The sequence below is a fragment of the Sinohyriopsis cumingii genome, unplaced genomic scaffold, assembly GCF_028554795.1.
Source record: "Sinohyriopsis cumingii isolate HCF-2022 unplaced genomic scaffold, ASM2855479v2 utg001392l, whole genome shotgun sequence".
NCBI classification, from domain to species: domain Eukaryota; kingdom Metazoa; phylum Mollusca; class Bivalvia; order Unionida; family Unionidae; genus Sinohyriopsis; species Sinohyriopsis cumingii.
In genome coordinates, this window is record NW_028315992.1 from 95,116 (window position 1) to 120,467 (window position 25,352).

The 25,352-nt window shown below is 35.6% G+C and overlaps 1 protein-coding gene across 1 annotated transcript in view; it reads left to right on the forward strand.

Annotated features, from left to right (window-relative positions):
- The window catches only part of LOC149772567 (uncharacterized), a 29,359-nt gene extending 11,748 nt beyond the window's left edge, over positions 1–17,611 (forward strand). Inside the window, exons 5-10 of the mRNA XM_089947626.1 lie at positions 1,053–1,111; positions 1,759–1,922; positions 9,253–9,430; positions 10,776–10,976; positions 13,273–13,393; positions 14,858–17,611. Coding sequence (XP_089803752.1) covers positions 1,053–1,111; positions 1,759–1,922; positions 9,253–9,430; positions 10,776–10,976; positions 13,273–13,393; positions 14,858–15,004 — 870 coding nt within the window. The 3' untranslated portion in view covers positions 15,005–17,611. The remainder of the gene's footprint in view (positions 1–1,052; positions 1,112–1,758; positions 1,923–9,252; positions 9,431–10,775; positions 10,977–13,272; positions 13,394–14,857) is intronic.
- Positions 17,612–25,352: the final 7,741 nt, after the last annotated feature.

The following is a 25,352-nucleotide window of genomic DNA, read 5'->3' on the forward strand; positions in this document are numbered from 1 at the left end:
TGTAAATTTATGTAAACGCAGATTATATCCCGGATATTTCATTGTTATTTTAGTTATACGTTATTAAGCAAATTTAGAGAATTATTTAAAAGAAAATATGTCGGCTGCAAAAGATAATTTCATTTGTGCATGGTAGTCTTTTTCTAGTCTTCTTGGTTTAAACGGCATTGTTTCAATGTTCTAAGGCAGCGTATCCAGTATGATTCCTTTTTTTCCTGGTTTGGGGATTCCAGTTGGGGTTGTGAGCAATAGCAATAAGTGTTATATCACTGAAAGTATTGCATAGGGCGGAGAAGTGTTTTGCGACCGGGCTTCTGTACAGCTTATTTGTCATCCAATCAGATCTATGAAGGTTGGTCCTTTTGTGAAGCTTTTCAGTTTCTCCGACGTACTGAAGGCTACAGATCTTGCATGTGATGATATAACACTTATTGCTATTGCTCATAACCCCAACTGAAATACCCAAACCAGGAAAAAAAGGAATCTTACTGGATACGCTGCCTTAGAACATTGAAACCAAGCGGTTTAAACCAAGAAGACTAGAAAAAGACAACCATGCACACATAAAATTATCGTTTGAAGCCGACACATTTTCTTTTAAATAAATTTTTAAATTTGCTTAATAGCCTATGACTACTAAAATAATGAAATATACGGGATATAATCAGCGCTTACATAAATTTACCTCAAATGATAGGTGGCGTTATGGCTCGTCAATTTCTAGGTCAATACAAATATTTTCCAGTATCAGCAACAAGCTGAAATAAACTAGTTGACATAATATAGTTAAAAGTTTGAATTCCTGTAGAACAGCCATGTAAAGTTTAGCAAACATAACCTTTGTTCTATTTTATTTGTTTGTCTTGTCTATGTTTTGTATTTGCCTTTGAAAAAGACTCATTAGAGTCGAAAGCGCTCAGGCTAGCTAGATGCTAGTTTCAAACTGTACATTGTCGGTTTGTTGAATTTATTTTGGTAAATCCCTATATATAAGTAACAGCGGAACAGCAAAGTTGTAAATCATGAATTCATGAACCATATTTTCTCTTTAGTTGATACAACATTTCCAGTACATCAGAGGATTCAAGTCGATAGAGATTCTACAATTTAGGTACCAGTTTTACTTTGTAATAAATTTATACGCGTTTTCTCTTAGCTCTAGAAGAACTATATCTAGCTCGAATATTGAAATGCGACACATGGTTTCTGATGCATAAATATTATTTGATCAATTTGCATTGCTGTTTTTGAACGTCAACGAGTTACGTTCTTGTTTTCCTTCATGTATATTTTAATTGTAATACTTCTAAGTTTTAAAGCAGATACAAATATGAAACTATACAATCCTCTCAAATACCACTGTTTACATTAATGTAGAATGATTTATTGATGCAGAAATGACATTTTAACGTCTTCAGGCAACCAACCCTTCACGTACTTGAGATAAATTCTGACTCGTTCAAGTATGACAATTATATAGCCTCAAAAGATGATTGCTGATATAATTGCATATTACCGTGTTCCTCCTTTGTCTAAAAATCGCTGTTACACAGCTCATGAAACAAAATAATCTTTACCAACTTTAGGTTTGCCATTAAATATTCACTTATAACTGTTAGCATAATAAAGACAATAAAGGCACGTGTTTTGTGCCAAGTTGTGACATAAAAGGAACATTTTAGACCTATATCGTTTATTCATTTGCACAAGAATGTTGAATTGGTAATTATCTTCAGATATTTTTGTTCACGATTACAGTCCCGGATCTGTTATTGTGGATTATTCAGTCAATGTTTATGCAACAGTGGACATCCTAGCTGTTACAAACCAAATTGAAAATGAAGTTGTTGATTCCTTGAAGGAAGTTGCAGGCGCGTCCGTTGATATCGGGTATACTCGAACATCTATGAAAAGCCGGCTAGGTAAACTACTCTCTCTCTCTCTCTCTCTCTCTCTCTGAGCAGTTAAGGGACATATGACCAATAATCCTTTAGTTACAAGCGTCCCCCACAAATGTTTAACTGGGCCTGCAGCGTAGAAAAAATATTGTTGGAGATTCATTATATTAGGTAAGAAAGACTTTAGCAATGTGCGAAATTTCAGTTCTGGAACAATCATATTTTTCTTTATTACAGTCTGGTATACCTCCTATACGGGAACATTTTCGGGACACTATAGCCTCTTTCTCAAGGGAAAAATACCATAAGTTTATTAGAGCGTCCATTGGTACTGTCTTACACGTCAAAAAAAAAAATCCAGGTATCTAAGTTTATGGCTGTCTCACACGTTATCTTTCAAACCCAAAAGCATCCCCCGGTTCATTGTAATATATCTTCGTGTTGTCTTACATGTTGATTTATTTATAACACAAAACGTTCCCACTTTCATGGACTGAAATACTGTCCTACAGGTTGACATGTTCCAACGAAAATCAGTTTCAAGTCCGTAACCTAAAGTATAATTTGGTGTTTACTGTCTTTTAAAATGAATAAATCTTTGGTTTCATTGTCTCTATTATACATTGGTGTTGTTCGAACATCGATAGCCAGAAAAACATGAACGTTACTATCTTGTCTTGCAAAAAGTTTGTTTCTTAAAAAATATTAATACCTCTCCTTAGAAGACGAAATTATTAAACATAACAATGTTAGCTTTTAACTAAGATTACAGGCGAAGAATTTTGTGAATGAATCTTACCAAGGACAGAATAATTGCTCCCACCTGAAGCAAGGTATTTTTTCACCTAATAAATTTTTATATAAAGACTTGTTAGAGCAAGTATCAATCCGGTAATGTGATTTATTAGGCTTATACTCTCGTTGGAGTGTTGGAGACACAGTACGAATTATTCATCATCGGAAACAAAATATTTAATTATAGACTATGATCTGTCTGAGCCATTAGAAAGAGTCAAATTATTAGTAGAGAATATACTGTTGCATCATAGGGTAACTCTGTCTGTCTGTTTGTCTGTCTCTGTCTCTCTCTCTGTCTGTCTCTGTCTGTCTGCCTGTCTGTCTGTCTGTCTCTCTCTATATATATATATCACCAATATCAGAATTTTATTCATCACTACTTAAAAATCAGACATCAAGGAAAAAGACTACACCATCTATAAGACAATTACATAAAGAAAGAAACATTGATGATATGTGACATTTGTACTAGTTTAGGAAATACAGACAAGGCCTCGCACATAAATTCATTAATCCGATGCACGTTTAAAGATATCCAATGTAGAGTTAAGCTGTTAAAATATTATAAAATGTTCCTAATGCTTATGGATGATTGTGTGTGGACAAAGAGGTTTAATTACCAATAGACAGGTTTGCTGAAACAAATCACGAATACAAGAAAGCTGTTCAGATCACGAAACAATAACTAGATAATTGATTATGCACCTTCGTAAGTTTACATATTTTAAGACTTGGTAAATAAAGCTAAAACAGGTTTGGAAAAACTTACAGAAATTAAAAGGCTGCAAGGGAATTTAACCAAATACTAGTAGATTATGACTGTGTCTTAAACACACATGCAAAACATAATACTGGTGGTAATTTAGAAGTGGATTCCAATAATATTTGCAGGGCTATGTTAGAGAATCCTTTTACATACAATATATTTAAATGCGTATGAAAACAATTTATCTTTCTTACCGATGAAGCTGCCTGATAATTAAAAGCCACAAAACTAAAATAAACAAAATATTAATTATATCATTACTTCAGATGCCTAAAACTTTACAAACAGTTAGGTTTAAAAATGAGTACTGAGTTTACATATTTGAACAATAATAGCTTATATCTTACAATGACCAAACTACATTTAAAGTGTCATAAAGATGTATAGTAGGATATTGGAACACAGAATTAGTGTTAGTTTCCAAATAAAGCAAAAGAAAGTTAAATTAACACAATGAATATATGGTAGATTGATAGTTTTGTACTGACAAAATGGCTGAATGTATTAAGTTTACTACAGCAAAGTAAACATTGACAGAATGGGACTGTTAATATCATTACATCAGGATTCAGACAGAAAACGTTGATAATGTCAATAAGTATAACACATCAGGACGTTTTGAAGATGAGTGAATGGTGTTTCAATTAAAGGCTTCAGTGGCCTAAGATACATAAATTGTAAAGGAATTTAAAGACAATTGGTAAATTTGATTTTGACATCTGAGTTATATAGGAATTGTACATGAAAAAGAAACGATCGGAATATACATCCATATAAGCATACTTCCACATATTTCTTATTGAAGCTTAAATTCAGTAACAAGACAACTTGAAGGTAAAACGCAACAAGCATTCGGTTTTCCAAAATATAACTCGATTTCTCTAAAATATAAAGTCCTTGTGAACAATTTTATCCCAGTTTGTACTATTAATTTCACATTAATTCAGAAACTATCCAAAGTTATTGCGAATGAAGGTTCTGTAATAAATTTGGAGTATGCGTATTTGGTGATAGTGCCGCGTTGAAAGGAATTCTTAGATTGTGATACTTGTCTGATTATTGGAATTTGGTGCAATAGTAATATTCATTTGCCCGAAATAACTAGGAGCAAATGTCACGGAGTAAAGTGTTAGTGAGTTTCCATGATGCCATGGTTCAATAGTAGTGGATTCAGGTCCAAACGAAATGAGTGTCAATGGAATAATGAAGTATCTACAAAAATCTAGTGTTGCACATTGGTGGTGTGAATGCAACGGCATTATTTACGGTAGGAAACCGGTTAATTACACAATGAAGTCAATAAGAAGGGACTCGGCAGATACCGTTTATGTCGCCATGGTCTCAAATGTAGTTCTGGTATACGGTCGAAAAGTGAATGGAAACCATAGTTTGACTGGCCTAAGGTAGCTTAGTTAAAATTGTTCCCCTTGTTAGGGCCATTTGCATAGTTTCTACGGCGAGAACTGCTGGCGGTACGGAAACCTAACGAAGATAGGCCGTGTGGGTATGCTGTTGGTGGATGTTTGACAGGTTGTGAGATCTCTGATCTTGCATTGATTAGAGTACAATTTATGTACAGAATAGATACGTCGGGCGTTTGAATTTACAACTGAAGTTGTATGGAAATCTTTGTAAATTTGAGGTAAACTTATGACTTCTAGGGGGAATCGCGCCAGGGTTTTGAAACCGTTCGGTGAAGTAAAGACCACTGGCTTATAACAGTACTAATGTGCATATATGCTAACGTGCTTGCATCACGGAAAAATCACGGTGCTAAAGCCAAAAGATTTTACTTCATCGTAAAATCCACGAAATTTGAATATCACAAAGTCATCGTATTTTTCATACAATTTGACAGAATTATTTAAATGGTCAAGTCTTTGAATAATTGGACATAATCCAACATGTACTGCCTATTTTTAGAATAAACGTTTTCCGCTCTGCAAGCCCACAGAACAAATTATAATTAAATTACGACCGTCTCTCTCTCTCTCTCTCTCTCTCTCTCTCTTACAAAGCGATTTAAACTGAAGATTGAGACAATGCATATTTAATTACAACATTCACATCGAATCAACAAAATTTAAATAAATATTAAAGATTATCATCCATTTAAATAATTATATTGTAAAAAAACTTAATAGCCATGTTCTAACCTTCTGTCATAAGTGGAGCAATCAACATCTAGGGCGTGCATATTATCGCTAAATCCCACGCGTCCTCCTAGGATTACGTGATGCTTTCGTGACCTCTATTTAATCAAATGCGTGGTGTACTTTGACAGAAAAAGTTGTTGACTTGACCTCGGCAGTCAGCCTTGGTTTATGAATGGCTATTTCACACGTGTTGTAAATATTTGTTTACTACAACACAAGCCAGTCATCGAATTAAATAACTAAAATATAATGTAATAGACAAAAAAAAACTGAAATAAAACTGTATTATAAATTAATATATATATATATATATATATATATATATATATATATATATATGTGTGTGTGTGTGTGTGTGTGTGTGTGTGCATGCAAAGGAGTTTTTGTTGACAACGTACACATCTTACTCAATGTTCAAATGAGGATGCCGAAGGCAATATGTTCCAAATAGCATAAGTGCAGTAGAATGAAAAGGAAGTTGGGAATGCTTATGACGTTATTTCATCGTGGAATTTTAAGTCTGCGTGTTCCGATGGGTCTTGTTTTATTCTTTTGTTATTGTCTGTTTGCTTGTTTTGTTTTGTTTCTGTGTGTTTTTGTTTTAAATTGTCGATTGTATGTATTTTTCACTTCGTCTGTAATAAGATATTGTTCTTATGACAGGGTTGGTTTGATTTTATCTGCAATATTTGATACAATGTTTTTATATGTTGCATTCTGTTTCTCCCTCTATTTTTCTCTCCCTCCCGGTCTCTGATCTGTTTCTTTTTCTCCCTCTTAATCTTGCTATAGAAACAACCAATTTAATTGATATATGCATACATGGGGAATTCAATATATGGGGAATTCAATATATGTTTGAATCACTTTATGATTTAATAACTAATCAATTTATATTTGTGTCGCACCGCAGACAAATGTTTTCCAGTTAATATTCTTGCTTAGAACCCTCTGTAGCTTCAACGGCGTTTTGAAGTGCAATGTTAAATTTAACATTCTGAGGATGAACACAGTAAAAGAGGAAAATGCGTTGTTATAATATAAAAGTCAACTAGAGTTATGTACTTATTTCCATACACAAAAGCCGTATCGATTTAGTATTAGTATCTTTTTTTTTTAGAATTACCGGCATCTTTTCGTAACTTTCACAATTTACCATTCTTTATTCCTTGTTCACTATTATTTGTCATAATAAATATAGTCAATCAAGATATGTTGGATCGAGATATTTATCTCCATGTAATATATCTTAGCTGTCTTTCGGAGTTAATATTTAACCATAAGTTACGATTTTATTATTTCTTTTGCAAATTTCATCGCAACCACCACATATGGTGCTAAAGGCTTATTCTGCTTATTACTTGCCAAGACCCCAGAAAAGTTTAAATACTCTTGTAAGCGATATACACATCCATGGTAATGTGTTGTGATTATTAGTGGTTGGTAAAAAGTATGAAGTTTAGGCTGTATGAACTTTCAAGTTTTACATTATTGTCTGGTCGGCCCATGTTGATTGCTGTATGATTAACTGATGTTTCAATAATAGTAGCAATTTTGGACACCGCTGACTTGTTCCATTATATTTCTCTTCTATACAAATATTAAAACATTCTTCTCTTCCAGATAATATCTTCGTGTTCCATTGCACGTTAAAAGTTAAATTTAGTATTGTTTTTTAATTCTGATGAGAAACGTCTATTATCTACACATAATTGAATGTAAAGTTCAGAATTAGAGTACAGTACAATACATAAACTTATATGTATTGTCCATAGGACGATATGTTTTATTGTAATAACATGATATTGTATTGTGCTAGTGTGTGACCATTGTGAAACATAGTTTAATCCATGCTACGTATCATTTCGTAACATATCTCATAAGCACTAAATCATAATGGAAGCTGTTATAAAGAGTTTCTCTTACAGTATTTCATTTTATATCTACTTTCGATTGTTCAAAATGATCATGTGACTTCTTAGAACATTATTTGAATGAGACATACCCTATCCATTTCAACTGATTTTGGTTAATTCTGAGATTACTGCGTGTCAACTATGTCTACTTAAAAAAGTATCATCATCGGAACAAGCTTAAACACGTTTAAATATAAATGTACTTCTTTTGTTTCCTTATGCAATTTTGGAGCAGATTCATCAGTTAAACATTCATTCAGTTTAATGCACTTCTTTCTCGCCACATGTTTGCTTTTACAGTTGATCGTTATTTGTAACTGCTTAAAGATCGTAATAAAGATGTTCTTTATTCTCGTATCGATGGATAGATTACTTTGGAACATAAGTGTAACGAATGAAGCATCAAAAGCATACGTTATTCTTGGTGACTGGTTGATACGTGCTATCGACAAGCTAACAAAGGATATAAATACAATATGTACATATATAGTTTTGGCCAAGCATTTCACTGATCCTTTCGAACTATAAAAACAAATTCACATTTTTGTCAGATCATCCATAACTCTGAGTCTTAAACTTTGTAAAAAAAATCTAACTGTATTCTTATTAATTATGTCTTTGCTTTTGTTGAATAGTTCTATATTACCATTGTGAAGTTTGAGAGACCTTGAAGTTGTACTGTTACATTACCCTAATATTTATTCATACCAAAACGCAAGCAACCCCATCACCTTCAAAACTTAAGTTAGCACGTCATATGCTGTATCGCTCTAAACATCTTGCAATCACATCTTGCAATCACAGTTTATACTGTTAATCTCCATGATATCACCATTGTATACAATATGTAGATTACTGCATCTTTGCAGTGTGTGTGTGTGTGTGTGTGTGTGTGTGTGTTTCAAATAGAGAAACGTATGTATTGTCGTATATGTTAGTTTGTTACACAACTGTCTCTGAACTGAATTCATTGCCCATTGTAAACACATGCTCATTATCGTTTGATAAGATTTTTACTTTGATTTTTTGATAAAGTAATGCTTTGTTCCTACCATTGCACTGAAAACTGTTGAATTGAATTGAATCATGTTTTATGTCCTTAATAATGTTGTGGAAATAAATTGAAATGTCCGTTCTTCATATTAATTGATAATCACAGTCGAACAATAATATGCGTGGTTCTGCATTTCAATGTAGAAGACAGAAATTTCTATAACGGTCCAGGTCAAAAGTAGAAAAAGTAATTAATGGCTTGAAAACGTTACATAGGATAATAATTAACAAATGAATGTCTGGATTAATCTGGCGGCTTTAACTGTTTTATTGGTCCAGGTTTGCATAACATTGTGTATAATAGTACAAGTCCATACTATAATGTAGAGACCTTGAGTATTTGTTTTTAAATGTGAGTGGTACGCACATTATAGTTTTCTTTGGAAGAAAAACAAAATCTAAATAATAATATGATTGTCCTAGCATTCTCAATGTGAACAATACTGACAATTGGTGTATATGAATGTATATTCGTTTTGCCCATCACCATGGCGAATAATAAAAGTTAACTTTACAGCAGGTAATAGGCTTGTTTAAACGTTTGTGATTTCATCTAAGACCAAATTTATTTATAACAAAGACTGAATAAGCGTTAAATAAAATTAACATTAAAAAGTGTTGTCTTAGTTGAGTAAGTATACAGGATGATGCTATTTTGTTTTCAGGAAGTTTGCGGACAAAAGACAGATGCTCGCTGGCTTCAGCAAATTTGTGTCCTTTTGGGTACTATTGCAAGCTAGCAGGTACGGCGACATTACTGTGCATAGACCGCTGTAACGTGTCTGTGTGTCAGAACAACGGGCTATGTTATATCGGACATCTCAGCCAGGATGTTCAGTGCAAGTAAGAACATTTACTTTTGTCTTTTACAGAGATAATGTACGGTAATTAACTCTGTAATGGTACAACTCAGTATAAGTAGCTATTCTTGTTTCAAAGCGTTCCATGATAATTGTGATCACACGGAATGTTCCAAAACAAAGGTTTATGGGAATAAAGGTGTTTGATGGTAAAATGTAAATACAGGGAATATTCCAACGGAAAGCTTAATGGGACCGAAAGTGTATGATTATAAATGTGATCCCACGGAATATTCCAACATAACATTAATGGGACCGAAACGGTATGATGATAACTGTTATCACACGGAATATTCATCTTCTGACATATACAGTAATTTCGCTGTAACAAACATGCACGCTTCCTTGATAGGAGTCATTACAATTACATTGTCATTCATTGGAATTTTACTTTTATCGGGAATATGTTTGACAATTCTATGCAAAAGTTTTATTTCTAAGACTGAGTCCTAAATGAAGGACAAAATGCATGAGACTTACAAAGTAATGACAGAAACATCAGATATGAGGCATATATTTGTATTTCTTGTTTATACATGGTATTTTGGCTACGATAATACAAGGACGACAACTCGCTCAAAATTAAAGTTTGTCTTAGCAGTGAGGTATTATTTCAAAATGGCTTACGTAATACTTAATCCTTATACTGAAAGTTGTATGCACACTTATATCTTGAAACTAAAGTATTTTAGTTACTAATGCCTCACAGAATGTATTCGTTAAATCAAACACACGTCGTTTATAACTTAACGCAAAAGATGAGGATCTCGTTTTACTACAAAAAAAAAGTCACGCGTAAGTTAACACAATATACATTTGTTATTACAAAACATGTCACATGTAGCATAACGCAAGCGACATGAATTTCTGTTCATTACAAAAGACTTAGCATCCCAACAACTGTAGCAACCTTATTTCTCCTCGGAATGCATGTGATTTCACAAAGAGCAATTGGTCATTTTGCGGCTAGATCTGCAAAACTAAGGAAGGACTCACAAATTCTGACCTATAATAGCTGATCTTTTTACCAATAAACCAATTTTTCATGTTGCGGGTTGATGAATCTATACACCAGCACCCGCAATATAATAGTATAAACTGATCTCTAAAACACTTTAATACGAATAATATACTGATGATGGGCTTGAGGGTGATGTCAAATAATATTAACGAGCATTTCCGTGATTAGCGTTAGAGCACGTTTTCTCGCGTAACTGAATTTGCAGGTGCACTTTTTCGGATGGGGTTGTATTCATTTGGGTGATGTCAAATAACGTTGCCAGGTTTTGTACACGATAAACGCTGTAACTGAAATGTTTCCAATTTAGGTGCCCTAATTCCGATGGCGCTATATTCACTGGCGAACGATGTGAGACAAAGCAGGTGGTGATGACAATACAGGAGAGAAATCTCTATCTTATCATTGCCTGCTCAATAATCGGTGCAGTCATCTTTAGTTTTGTGTTGACGGTCTGTATCATCAACAGGAAACGTAGAATTTTGAAGAAAAAGCTCTCCATCAACCTTAGGTAGGTTTCCGAATTAGCACAAAAAATCTCTAAGAGCTACAAGAATGTTGCCATATTAACATACAAAAGCTCTCTAATAACCTTAAGTACGTTGCTATATTGCAACTTAAGATGGTACCTAACAGCATTAAGTAATTTGCCGTATTAACACATAACATACAAAAATATCTCTTACAGCCTTAGATAAGCTGCGGTATTAACAAACAGAAAGATAAGCGCCCTATTAACACCAAAATCTCTTTGCAGCCTTAGATACGTGCTGAATTAACACACAAAAAGAACTCTTACAGCCTTAGGTAAGTTGTCGTATTAACGAACAAAATGATCTCTAACAGCTTTAGATAAGTGGCCGGAATACTAGAGACAATACTCTCTAACAGCCCCTGGTTAACAGAAATAAATGCAACTCCAATGCATTGTAAAACCAACACATACTTTAGCATAGATATCAACTTTGTTAGCAACATTTATCGTTTTTAGCTTTGCACATAATTCAAGTGATATATGTAAGATGTATGGATATGTAATGCTATCTTTGGCTTCTTAGCATAGAAGAGAAGACTATTGTGACAGCTCGCTCAGGGAACAATATATTTTCTCTGTAAAAGGACTTAAAGGTTATACATTTTACGGCTCATAACAGCTTATGGTTGTACCTAAAACAGGGTTGTAGCAGCTTAAAGAGAATTAGGAACGAACTTGAGCTTAATGACGGTCAATCGGACACGTAAGTTTACAGACGGACCGATAGGGGCCTAACACCACATCCACGTAAATCGTGGATATTAAAGAATCACGTCTGAATGTCGTATGAGTTCCTGTATTGGATGATATTAACGTATGACCATATATAGGTTGTTATGTAAATTTAATTTGTACTGTGTCTTTGTCCATAATTGTGGTTAGTTTTTTGGAGTGTAGTGTAGCTGCTCTTTGTCTTCCTTGTAAATTATACATATGTGGTTTACTGATAGCTGAGATAAAGTTCTAATTTTTTAGAAACGGTTTGAATGTTCTGGAAAAGAACGTCTGACCCACTTCCAGGTCATTTTATTGTGCCTTAGGTTTTTTACATATGGTTTTGTCAACTAAACTATTAATTCCTCCTTTTGTGTTGGATGTCATAAGGCCTGTTGTGCTGAATGTCGTACCACCTGTTGTATTGGATATCGTAGGACATGCTGTCCTTTATTTTTGGGGAATACGTGCTGGTAAAATTGGTGAAGAGAATTCCATTAATGTACTGTTCAATATATGCAGGCTAATGTTGTTTGCCGGAAATAACGTACAATATATATTACTACAAGCCAGGGGTATTTGTTTGACAGAGCAGTGTTAACCCTGGCACGATTCCCGCTAGAAGTCACAGGTTTACCATATTTATGACTTCTATTTAACTTCAGTTGTAAATTAGAAAGCCCAAAGAAGTCCCTTCTTATTGATTCCATTGTGTAATTTACCGCTTTCCTACCATAAATACTGCCACTGCAGTCACACCACTAATGTACACCACTAGAATGTAATAGGACACTCATTCGGGTTTGACCTGAAATCACTACTAGTGAACCATGGCATCATGGAAATTCGCAAACACTTTACTCCGCTTTGTTTGCTTTTAGTAATTGGCTAATTATTTCGGGCTTACGGATATTTCCACTGCACCGAATTACAACAATTAAACAAGTATTCATACATATCTAAGACTTCCTTAAGACGGAGCGCTATAACCAAATGCGCATACTCCAAATGTATTACAATATCATACATATAAATTGGCACGGATAGATTACGCTAAGAGCAAATCATAGACAAGTAAAATAAACATTACGCTTTGAACCATTGACAAAATAAATATAACTATCATTCAAAATGGTTTGAGAATTCATATAAATCAGTTTTGCGTGAATAACTGTTTTTTGCTTCGAAGGTATCCTGAACACCCGTTTAAAATAGAGCCATTTCGTCTTACTCTAGGGTATCTGAGTACCAATAAAGTCCTTTTGGCTTCCTCTAGAATACGTGAATTCCAGTGGCAAATAAAGCGATTTATTCTCTCTCTTGATCACCGGAATAGCAGTGTAAATTAAAGTCATTTTGTCTTCCCCTGGAATATCTGAATTTCAATGTTAAATAAAGCCATTTGTTTTCCTTTTGGAATACCTGAAGTCCAATGTAAAATAAAGCCATTTGGCTTTCTTTGGAATACTTGAATACCAGTGTAAAATGCAGCCATGCTGTCCTCTTCTTCTAGGGTATCTGTACACCAATTTTAAACATCCAGTTTTGGTCTTTACAGAATGAAGCAAGGCGAGCTACACAAGACAGGTGTCAAATACATTCGTGATGAACACAACAGATATGCTGACGGCAACGAAATGGCTATTAATAGACAACGACAGAATATCTTCGATACAACCGTAAATATTTTCTGTCTATCCACACACACAGACAGATATATATATATATATATATATATATATATATATATATATATATATATATATATATATATATATATATATAACACATATTTAAAAAAACTGGATATCTGTTATGTTCATCCCTACTACACGATCAATAACAAGTTAGGATGTCGCGCCAATAATACAGTCTATCTCCAGACATGCAAGATCTCTGTCATTCATTATGTTGACAGACTCAATGAATTCAGAAAGTGAATTAATATTATCTCAAATGACACATTTTCAATAAAATCAACTCGAAATTCACAAGCCACTACAACTCGAATGGACATTCAGTTGAGTCTCCGAAATTTTACCAATTTAATCTAACCTGGGGTGGAAACACATCAGGAACGATAGTGTATATAGCAATTGAAAACTCATGGGGAGTTTCGCCTAAATGAAAAAATCTAACCTAATTGTTGCAGACTTGTTAAACTTACAGCCAGTCATCGGTTTAGTACTTGAAACAAATTTTGCGCTAATATCTACTCAAGCAATTACATCATTTATTATTATTATTATTATTATTATTATTATTATTACCGGTATTATTATTATTGTCGTTATCGTCCGTTATCCCCACGCACAATTATCTACCATACTGGTTCTCTATCTGACAGACACTAGAATACGCTCGTTTATTGTTTTTGCGCAACTTTGTACTGTTATATATGTGTGTGTTTGATCAGGATTTTTAACATAGCTTTAACAATTGTTTAGTCATATTGCTACGATATCTGCAGCGTGGCAGTTTACAGCGATGCCTAGCACTCTGGCATCATGTCTCAGACATGTAGTATGATGTCACGCCCAGTCACGTTATCCAGACACCAGGCCGACAAGTCATAACACTAACATCTTATTGCTGAGCGCCAAGCGAGGCAGTTGTTTGTACCATTTTTGTAAATTTTGTATGACTCGGCCAGGGATCGAACCCACGACCTTCCGCATCCGAGGCGGACGCTGTAACCACTATGCTACCGGAGCGGTCTTGCTGTTATATATCTTGTTGCAAATTAGCCACACACACACACCCACACACAAACACACCCACACACAAACACACACACACACACACACACACACACACACACACACACATATATATATATATATATATATATATATATATATATATATATATATATATATATATATAAATCGATCGTATGGTAATTTTAGTTAAATATGTTGAAATGATTTTATAATTTCATTAATTCGCCGTTATTCATTGTATAGTAAAAATGATGTTTATTCCTGTAAGTCTGTCTCAATATTAAAAATAAATTGTCAAAGATTACAGATGATTTAATTAATATTCATGATTCAATGAACCAATGCTATATTAATTATCATTTCCTTTTTCGCATACTCAAAACACAGAAACATTTGCAGGATAATGTTTACTTTATACAGGACAATCCCTATCAAGGAAAAACAGCTCAGAATGTGGATGATGGTTATATACGAGCTGTGGAAGACGTTCGGGGAGATGACGGGTATCTACGAGCGTCGGAAGGCATTCGTCGAAAGGACGACTCTGAATACGACTATATCAAATGAAGTGTTATGTTTTACTTTTGTATATAGTCCATTATCCCTTTTCACAATTTGTTATGGTCAGGAATATATCTAGTTCTTCATCACTTCCAACATTGTGTCGTGCATAGTCATAACGTTCATTATCCTTTCCGATAGTATGTTGTGTTTTACAATATTTATTCATTTGTCCCTTTTTACGCCGGGACTTAGTAGTGTACGCTAGACAACCAAATATACGTCGAGACGTGTGAAGCTGGTTTAACTCCTCAGCGGACTTTGTTTCGTTGAGGTAAACTGGCTCAGTTATTGGAGTGGTAAAACAGGATGTGGATGTATCTGTGGAATGATGGATGAACTGACGGACAAAAGTAGTTGCATTTTGTATGCGTGAAATGATTGACAAATTAATAGACAGATGATATCGTATAACATTCACAGTTCGTTAGACAAATGATGCAATCAGTTGGATTTCATTAATGACATGAAGATAATTATGTTGTATTAATTTCCTTCATTAATGGCATAAATCCTTCAGTTGTAAGTGCAAACAACCCATTAAAGCCCCCATCTCTCAAAATTCTAGCTATTTTAAACCTTTTCTACATATTCCCATATCTGTCTATATACATGTGCGTATATGCTTTTGCTCTTGTAACAGTTCCTGCGTTCGAATTCTTTTAATCTACATATAGTTGTTTACAACTTTACCAATGGGCATGTGATTTGGCTGTGCCAACAAAGATAAGAAAGGTTTCGATAAATACAACGCGATTTTCTTAAACTATACCATAGTGTATTATATGTTATTGTTTTACTTAATTCGGGATATTATGTTTGCTGCAATCGCATATCCTCTAAGGGCAAGTTCAATTTTCCTTTCAGAAGCCGATTGAAAATCGAACAGTCACAGTTTTTGACCTTATTTTAGCACATTCTTCCAACGGCCTATTATCTATTCAGCAAACACTGGTATTCGTATTTATACAATTATATTAACTGTCAAGGAACGGGAAAAATTGAAAATCATTTCTTCTTTATATATCACGGAGCAGAAGGTTACAAAATCGTCATTTACCAGAGAGCTCCATCATATTATTTAAAAGGGAATTAAGTTATAAAACTCAATTAGCTTGTGGTGGACAGAATGACTACGGGAACCCATTATATCACCCGTTAATATGGTTTGCTGGAATGGTATAGGGTACGGCTGGTGATATTAGAGAACTTAGTGGCCACTTATGGTCGCACATATGAATATTGTTCATGTTGGTATGGTTGTGAATACAGAGTGTGTCAAGTTATAACCTACTTGTTTGTTCCATGAATCGTGTACAGCGATAAGTATGTACCAATGCTGGTGAAGATAAGAATTTGCCTGGATACAAAAGGAATAGGTACGCTAAATGTTTTGACCTGTGGATACGACTAAATCATTCAGAACTCACTGAGGTTTTCTCTACAGCCACACGACCATGTCCGCGGAGCAATCCTTCCCGAGCAGTAAACCTCGATGATTTTACAGAGAGACACTTTATGGCATATGCAAGGACTTGGTATTCATTCATGGATGGAACTGGGCACCTCTAATGTGTCTTTCATGAGTGGTATTAGGCATTTCTAAATAAATCAGCGTTCATTCATGAAACTAATTGGGCAGCTCTAATGAGAGTGCATTCATTCATGGGAAGCACTGGGCAGTTCTGATGAGTCCGAGTTCATTTATGGGTGAATTGGACGGCTCTAATGAGTTCGAGTTTATTACTGATATGTATTGGGTAGCTGTAATGGGTCTGCGTTCATTCATGAGAGCAAATAAATAGCTCCATTGAGTCTTCGTGAATTTAAGAGAAAAATTGGGCGGACTTAATGAGCCGGTATTCATTCATGAGATGAAAGAGGCAGATCTAATGAGTAACAAAGTTATAGAAAAATGACCATTGAGTTATAGGCTAGAACAACCGTTTAAAGCAAAGAGTTTACAATAGGTATGATAAAATCACTATTTGCTCTGTCTATTGCTAAGACTGGTAGCTATATTACTTATGGCTGTGGACGAGGTTCCTCTTCATTTAGAGAAAAAGATGATCCTCCGTTGACACGTTCGAATGTATGTTAACACTTGCTCCCATCTATTGTTTGATTAGTCCAAAAATGAATATTTATTATTTCCCATAATAAAGAAATTTATTCGTGTTAATCATTCAAATAGTATGGTGGTTTTGGTAGTGGTGGTGGAAGATGTACACAACAATGTCGGTCAAGTACTCCATGCTTTAATACAACTGATGGACACGATATATCACTTGAAACTAGCAGTGCATTCGCCCTGTTAAAGCTATCATGCACACCCTAATTGCTAATTGTCTCAATAGTTTGAGAACGTCAGAGTATGACCGTATGAGTTATGTTAAAATATCACGATTTATTTGTTCCGGAATCTTTTAGTGAATCAGATTTTGTTGAATTGATGCACATATATATAAACTATATAATTCGAATAAGCACCGCGTATTCAGTGGTTCGGTTATGTCAGCTTCGTGAAATTAGTTGAGGAGAAATAGTGATTTATTTATACAATATTTATTCGTTTGAAGAGTAGAAATATATTTAATTAAAACTGTCAGTTCATATCGAATTGTGTGAAATTATTCCAGGACTTGAATATTATACATTCACAGGGTTACATTAAATTAAAAACATTTGGATTTAATATTTGATTCATATTCGAACCTTTATTCGGAATACTTTTGAACAGTTTCCGAATTAGTGAGGAACTGAAAGTACAATTTAGAGTAATATTCTAGCAATTCATAAACTGTACGTTATTTTTAACTCTTTCACTTTGCATGATTTCATTTGTTATTTAAATAAATTTGGAAAATGTAATGCTTATTTGGTTTAAGCCAAAAGAAGTAACAATCGTATAATGTTCAGTTAATCTTAATTCCTATGTCAGAGGGTTTCAGATAACATAATTATAATGAAACTGAATCTTAATGACACGTATACAGTGATTTTAAGGATGCAGTCAAATAGTACTAAATGTTTCGACTGCTTGCTCTTTACAGTTTGATAACGTGAATTAAACCGAATGCATATTGTGTTGAAATATAGAAATGAAGTGAATGAAAGGATACTATATGCTGATCACCGTTAATCTTACGCATTTTGCTGATGCAAGGTGTTTTGTTTTCTTCTTGTTTTTGCTTTTTCTAATCTTACCGGCTTGATACAACTCGATTAATGGGTTAGCAATAAGTAACCTAAACATATAACTAAATAACGTGACCATACATTTATTTAATCGTTGATAACTCAATTTGTCACGTATTCCACGCAGTCGGATTCTTCATTTCAATAATGTGCACGCCTTTAAGGAGACCACCACGTTTTAAATGGCTATGTTCCAATCGAAATGCGTCTAAACTATCAGCGTTTACATGTATGCCTCATTAGCATTGTGATAGTGTGGTGATATTCAATTAAAACAAAGTGAAATGTTACATTTCTCCAGCTGCTTACATTTTTACGTTTTTAAATACTTTTGGATATGATAACTGATGAAGTCACGTATGCCACAAACATTTCTTGCATTTTACCAATACTTAGTTACACATATATCACGTAACCCCGAACCTTTCAAAAGATAGATACAGAAAATCAGCCATGCGAACATCTGCCAAAAAATACAACTTTATACAGAACATATAGTGTTAAAAAGTACACTCCACTGGAACGGATTAGAGTTAACCATATCCACATTTCTATAGAGCGGATTAGAGGTAACCATATCAACATTTACCCACTTCTCTAGAACGGATTTCTAGTGGTCACATCCACATTCATGCACTTTATTGGAATGAATCTTTATGGCAAACCAAAAAAGGCAAACCATATCTGACTTAAAGGTGGCCAAAATGCTAGGACAATAGCAATGACAATCATCATTAACAACATAAAAACAGCAAAAGAATCAGTCAAATTCCATTCAGGGATTGAAAACAACATACCGATATAATTAAATACTAAGGCTTTGATATCAACGGATTTTCAAGAATTTCAATAAAAACGTTGGAACTCAAATTATAAACAGATATTACATATTATGATACAAAATTTGAAAGACGGCGTGGGGTGAATAAGAATGAATCCATATGTTCCCACGTAAAGTCTTCTTCGGGAGAAAATGAACATATAGCTACAAATGGGGTCTTTATTGTGAAACAATAAATTTTTATATTTTGGCATTGTGAAAAGGTCTGCACCAAAGAAAATAAAACAATGACAAGAAATAATTACAATTCTTCCAGCTTTTTTCTGAGAAAAGAGGGAGAAATTGAATTCCAGGCAGGAAACGTGTACTATTGTAAACATGGAATGTATTGAAATTCCTCAGTGTAACGTTGAACTTCAGCTTAAGGTCTTTTACCTGAATATCTCCGCTCTCTCTTAAAAATCTACAAACCCTTATCTACCTATGCATCTATTATATATATATATATGTTTGTCTTTGCTAACTGTATAAGTATTATAGACATTCTTCATCAGTATATCTATTTACATGTATATTTACGTATATCGTTTTGATAACTTAAAGAAAAATACAAAATACCAAAAGGTTTTATATTTCTAAAATAAACTCAACTAAACTGAGAATTCCTAAGGAATCACGCCTTTCATTTGATCGTTACAATAATTGTGATATTGTGTTGTCATATTTTGGGGGTGGGGGTGGAGTAAGCTTAAACCCTTCAGTGGCAAGTTCAATTGTGCAGTGTCCCATTAATACATAACCTCATCATAGTTCCTTAAATGCTAGAAGTTCTGAAGTTATTTATCTAAATTGCAAGTATATAAACAAACCATCCCCCTGCGGGTCCGGGGTTGTAGAATTGGCCCGACGTGCCTCGCTACGTGTCGTAAAAGGCGACTAAGTAGAGGCAACCTGTTTGCCGTGGGTTGCGTCCCGTGTCGGAGGAGGAAAGGATCCTGGTAGTTGAGCAGAGGCTTTCCCTGCAACACACTACTTTGGCCTCTACTTCTCTTAGACGGGTGGTCGGGATGGGCCCGGTTCCGACAAATCGGCTGGTCACGCCGAGCCCTAGGAGGTCTTTATTTACTCTCTCACCTTCTTTATCTGTCTCCTTGTATCTCTCTTGATACCACCGTTGCCCCTAAATTCTCTTCCTTTATCTTTCCCTTTTCCAAGTCTTAGAAGACTTCCTAGAAGGCGGTGGCTTAACGGGTCAATCGGGGGGTAATTTTACCGACCTTAGAATTTGGCGACTTCAGGGTCAATCAAAGGTAATTTTATCAACTGAGTATGGCATCTGTGTATCCCTGACACTTGAAAAGTGTCCCCTTGTTGGGCTCCTTGGTGGGTGGGGAGCACGGGTGCTGAATTTTCAATCTAGCCAAAATGGATATTTCCAAAAAAAATCAAAATAAACGTACCAAAACTTTATCTGACTCGGACGACGAACCATGTAGTGTGGACACATTTCCACGCTTCATGGTAATACAATCTAAAGATGCCGCAAAATCCCTTGCTTCACTCTCTCCGTTTGTGATTGAGAAAACAATTACAGGTTTGATTGGTACGCCAAAGAGCGTCAAAAAAATGAAATCGGGTTGCCTTCTCGTGGAATGTGAGCGACGAGGTCAGTCAGACAATATCGGGAAAATAAAAACTTTCTTCGATATTCCAGTGACCTCATTCGCTCACACCACACTGAATACGTCCAAAGGCGTGATTCGCTGTCGTGACTTGGCTGGAGTCACCGACGCAGATATCATCGAAGGAATGAAAAGTGAAGGTGTCACTGCAGTCCGTCGAATACGTATCAAACGTAATAATAACCTGCAGGACACCAACACCATTGTACTCACCTTCAACAAGCCAACTGTACCCAAAGTGGTCAAAGTTGGCTTCTTGCAAGTGAAGGTTGACATCTACATTCCAAACCCCCTTCGATGTTACAAATGTCAAAAATACGGCCATCACGAAGACCGCTGCTCTAAAACCCAAATATGTGGCCGATGCGGAGAAAATTCTCATCAGGAAGCTGACTGTAGAGCAACTCCGCATAGTGTCAACTGTGGAAAAGAGCACCACGCAAATTCCAAGGATTGCGATACCTGGAAACAGGAGAAGGAAATTCAGATGGTAAAATACACAAATAATATTCCCTATCCAGAAGCCAGAAAACTTGTACAGGCGAAAACAGCCCATCCTGGCCCATCCTTCTCCACTGTAGTGAAGAGCAATCCTAAAACAACGAAGGACGCTCAAACACAAACAGAAGCACCCGATTCAACACCAAGCTCAAACACTCCTCATTACCAATCACAGAGAAACACGGCATCTACACAAACTACATTCAGCAATACCCAACAACCTAAATCACCAAAAAACAAAAATAAATCTCATGGAAACAGGCAACAAAAGGGGTCAGATGACCCCATCAAACTTTATAACAGGTTTGGAGACATCGAGAGCATGGATGCAGAAGAATCTGCTCCATGCGCTCAAGGGAACTCCAGACCTACAAACAAAAAATTCACCCCCGTACTTCCTCCAGAGAAATAACAAAACAAATTCCCTCTGCGAAAGGTCTAACCTAGCTCCACAATCTTTAATTTAAATTTATAATGAAAAACACTATCATACAATGGAATTGTCGAGGACTTAAAGCAAATTACAATGATCTTCTCCTGCTTTTAAACGAACATGATCCTGTGGTACTTTGCCTTCAAGAAACATTCTTGAAAGATACGGACAACATCACATTTAAAAACTACTCCCTGTTTAACACCTGCTCTCCAAATGTTGATAGGGCATCAGGAGGAGTTTCTGTTATTGTGAACAACAGAGCTCCTCATAGTTTCATTCCTTTAGACACCAATTTACAAGCCATTGCTGTAAGCGTCACTCTACATCGAGTGATTACATGTTGCTCTATTTATTTACCAACAAACACTAACCTAGTACCAAACGAACTCGATAATCTTGTTCAACAGCTTCCCGCACCCTTTGTTTTACTCGGGGATTTTAATGCCCATAACATTTTATGGGGATCGAATCATGTAAGTGACAGAGGTCACAAAGTTGAAGACTTTATTTCTAGACACGATCTGTGTCTATATAATACCAAAACACCTACATATTTACACCCAGGCACGGGTACATACACATGCATCGATTTGACAATTTGTTCTCCTTCGCTGCTTTTGGACTATGAATGGAAGGTCGCTGATGACCTTCACAGCAGCGATCACTTCCCAATCTCCCTTGTAAATCATAACTCTACAATTGATGAAGTAATTCCACAATGGAATTTAAAGAAGGCCGACTGGGCCAAATTCGAAACACTCTGTAAAACCAGACTGAATGAGGATACAGTTTTCAATGTTAACGACCCCATTCAGCATTTTACATCTATTTTAACCGACATTGCAGAAGAATCTATCCCCAAGTCCTCAGCAAACTGTAAAAGAACCCTAAAACCTTGGCTCACTAAGGAATGTAAGGAAGCCATACGGCAACGCCGAGAAGCCTTGAAAAAATTTAACAATCATCCAACGTCCGAGAATTTAAGTAAATATCGTATTCTTCGGGCCAAAGCTCGCCGCACAATCAAAGAAAGTAAACGAGCATCATGGATGAAATATGTTTCCTCTTTAAACTCTCGTTCCTCAATTAAGAAAGTTTGGGACACGATCCGAAAAATAAACGGAAAGAGAAAACACAATTCTTTCCGACATCTAAAAGTGAACAATAACAATCTTAGCTCAAAACGTGACATAGCAAATGTTCTTGCTGATACATTCTCTAAAAATTCCTCATCATCTAATTATTCCGAAGCCTTCCAAAAATTGAAAACTCAAAAAGAAAAGTCACGTTTAAAATTCACATCCAACAACTCGGAAAGCTACAACCAGCTGTTTTCACTATCAGAACTTATGGAGGCTTTAGACAAGGCCCATGATACTTCCGCTGGGCCTGACAAAATACATTACCAGTTTTTAAAACATCTTCCAGAATCATCTTTAACATCTCTTTTAAAACTCTTCAATGATTTATGGATTACTGGTAACCTACCTAAAATATGGAAAGAAGCAACAGTAATACCAGTTCCCAAACCCGGTAAAGATAGTGAAGATCCTACCAACTATCGACCTATTGCACTCACAAGCTGCATGTGCAAAACAATGGAACGAATGATCAATTCTCGGCTTGTATGGTACCTGGAAACGAACAATTTAATATCTCCTTTCCAAAGTGGCTTTCGTTATGGACGGAGCACCAACGATCATCTGGTTAGACTAGAAACATTCATTCGCGATGCATTTATCAAGAAAGAACATTTAGTAGCGGTTTTCTTTGATTTAGAAAAGGCCTATGACACAACATGGAAGTACGGGATACTAAAAGACCTGCACGATCTAGGTCTAAAAGGCCGTCTGCCCTCTTTCATATCCAACTTCCTCTCCGACAGAGAATTCAAGGTACGAGTGGGCTCTACTCTCTCAGATTTGCACGAGCAAGAGATGGGTGTGCCCCAGGGCAGTATTTTATCTGTGACACTTTTCAATATCAAAATTAATAACATCACCAAGTGCTTGACTCCTGGTGTGGATTGCTCACTATATGTTGATGATTTTCTCATATGTTATCGGTCAAAGCACATGCATACAATTGAAAGACAACTACAGCAAAATATCAACAAGATTCAAAATTGGGCTAGTACGAACGGTTTCAAATTCTCGAAATCAAAAACGGTATGTATGCATTTCTGTCAATTACGACGACACCACGATGAACCTAAACTCACGCTGGACGGAACACCTATTCCAGTTGTTGAGGAAACAAAAGTTTTGGGTATTATCTTTGACAGAAAACTGACTTTTATTCCACACCTAAAAAACTTGAAAGCCAAATGCTTAAAAGCACTTGACCTACTTAAAGTAGTAGCGCACACTGACTGGGGTGCTGATAGAAAAGTCATCCTGAATTTATATAGAACGTTTATTCGCTCCAAACTAGACTATGGTTGCGTTGTGTATGGTTCAGCCAGAAAATCGTATCTTAAAATGCTTAATCCAATTCATCATCAGGGAATAAGACTGGCTCTGGGAGCATTTAAAACATCCCCGTGTGAAAGCCTTCTAGCTGAGGCGAATGAACCACCGTTATCGCATCGTAGAGAAATGCTTTCCGCACAGTATGCTCTCAAATTAAAATCAAACCCTCTGAATCCTGCTTTTTCGGCTGTTTTTCAACCCAAATACAAAACTTTATACGAAAACAAACCAAACGCCATACCTTCCTTTGGCATTAGAATATCATCCAGCCTTAACACTACAAATATAGATCTTTCAAAAATTCAGAAAACATCCATCTCCGAAACACCACCCTGGCTAATTAAACAACCAAAAGTACGTTTTACGCTACACGATGGAAAAAAATCCGAAACAAACCCTTCTATCTTCCACAACTCTTACCATGAACTCCTCACCGAATTTAAAAACTACACCAGAATTTACACTGATGGATCAAAGGATGAGGAAAAGGCTGCTGCAGCCTTTGTTTGTGGAAATCACACAACGCAAGTTCGCTTACCAAATGGAGCATCAATTTTTACAGCCGAAATCAGAGCAATAGACCTTGCTCTGCAACATATAGAAAAGAACTGTATTTTAAACAGTATCATCTTCTCCGACTCGCTATCAGTACTCCAGTCACTACACAATAGAAAACTGGAGAACCCATTATTGACAAACATACTCGTAAAAAATACCGAGCTGAGTGTCTCCCACAGTATAATATACTGTTGGTTACCTAGCCACATTGGTATTAAAGGTAACGAAAAAGCAGATCGCGCTGCTAAAATGGCCCTTTCTCAAGAACCATCTGATTTTAAAATACCATATACTGATTTTAAACCTTGTATCAGAAAGTTCTTACGTCAGAAGTGGCAGGCATCATGGGATGATGCTGTAAATAACAAACTTCATGCAATCAAACCAACTCTAGGAGAATGGACTCCTTCCTACAGAACCATTCGTAGGGCGGAGGTAGTCATTGCAAGAATCCGAATTGGTCATACTTATATCACCCACACCCACATGCTAAAAGGTGAAGACCCACCAGAGTGCGTTTCTTGCAATGAACCATTCACTGTCAAGCACTTTATGATAGAGTGCTTTGACCTACAACCTACGCGCGATCGTTATTACATTGTGCATGACATGAAAGAACTTTTTGATAATATAAACATCACTCGTATTATCGAGTTCTTGAAAGCCGTAAATATTTACTCTAAACTCTGACTTTTATGCTATCACCTTGTGCAGTTTTATGCAATAT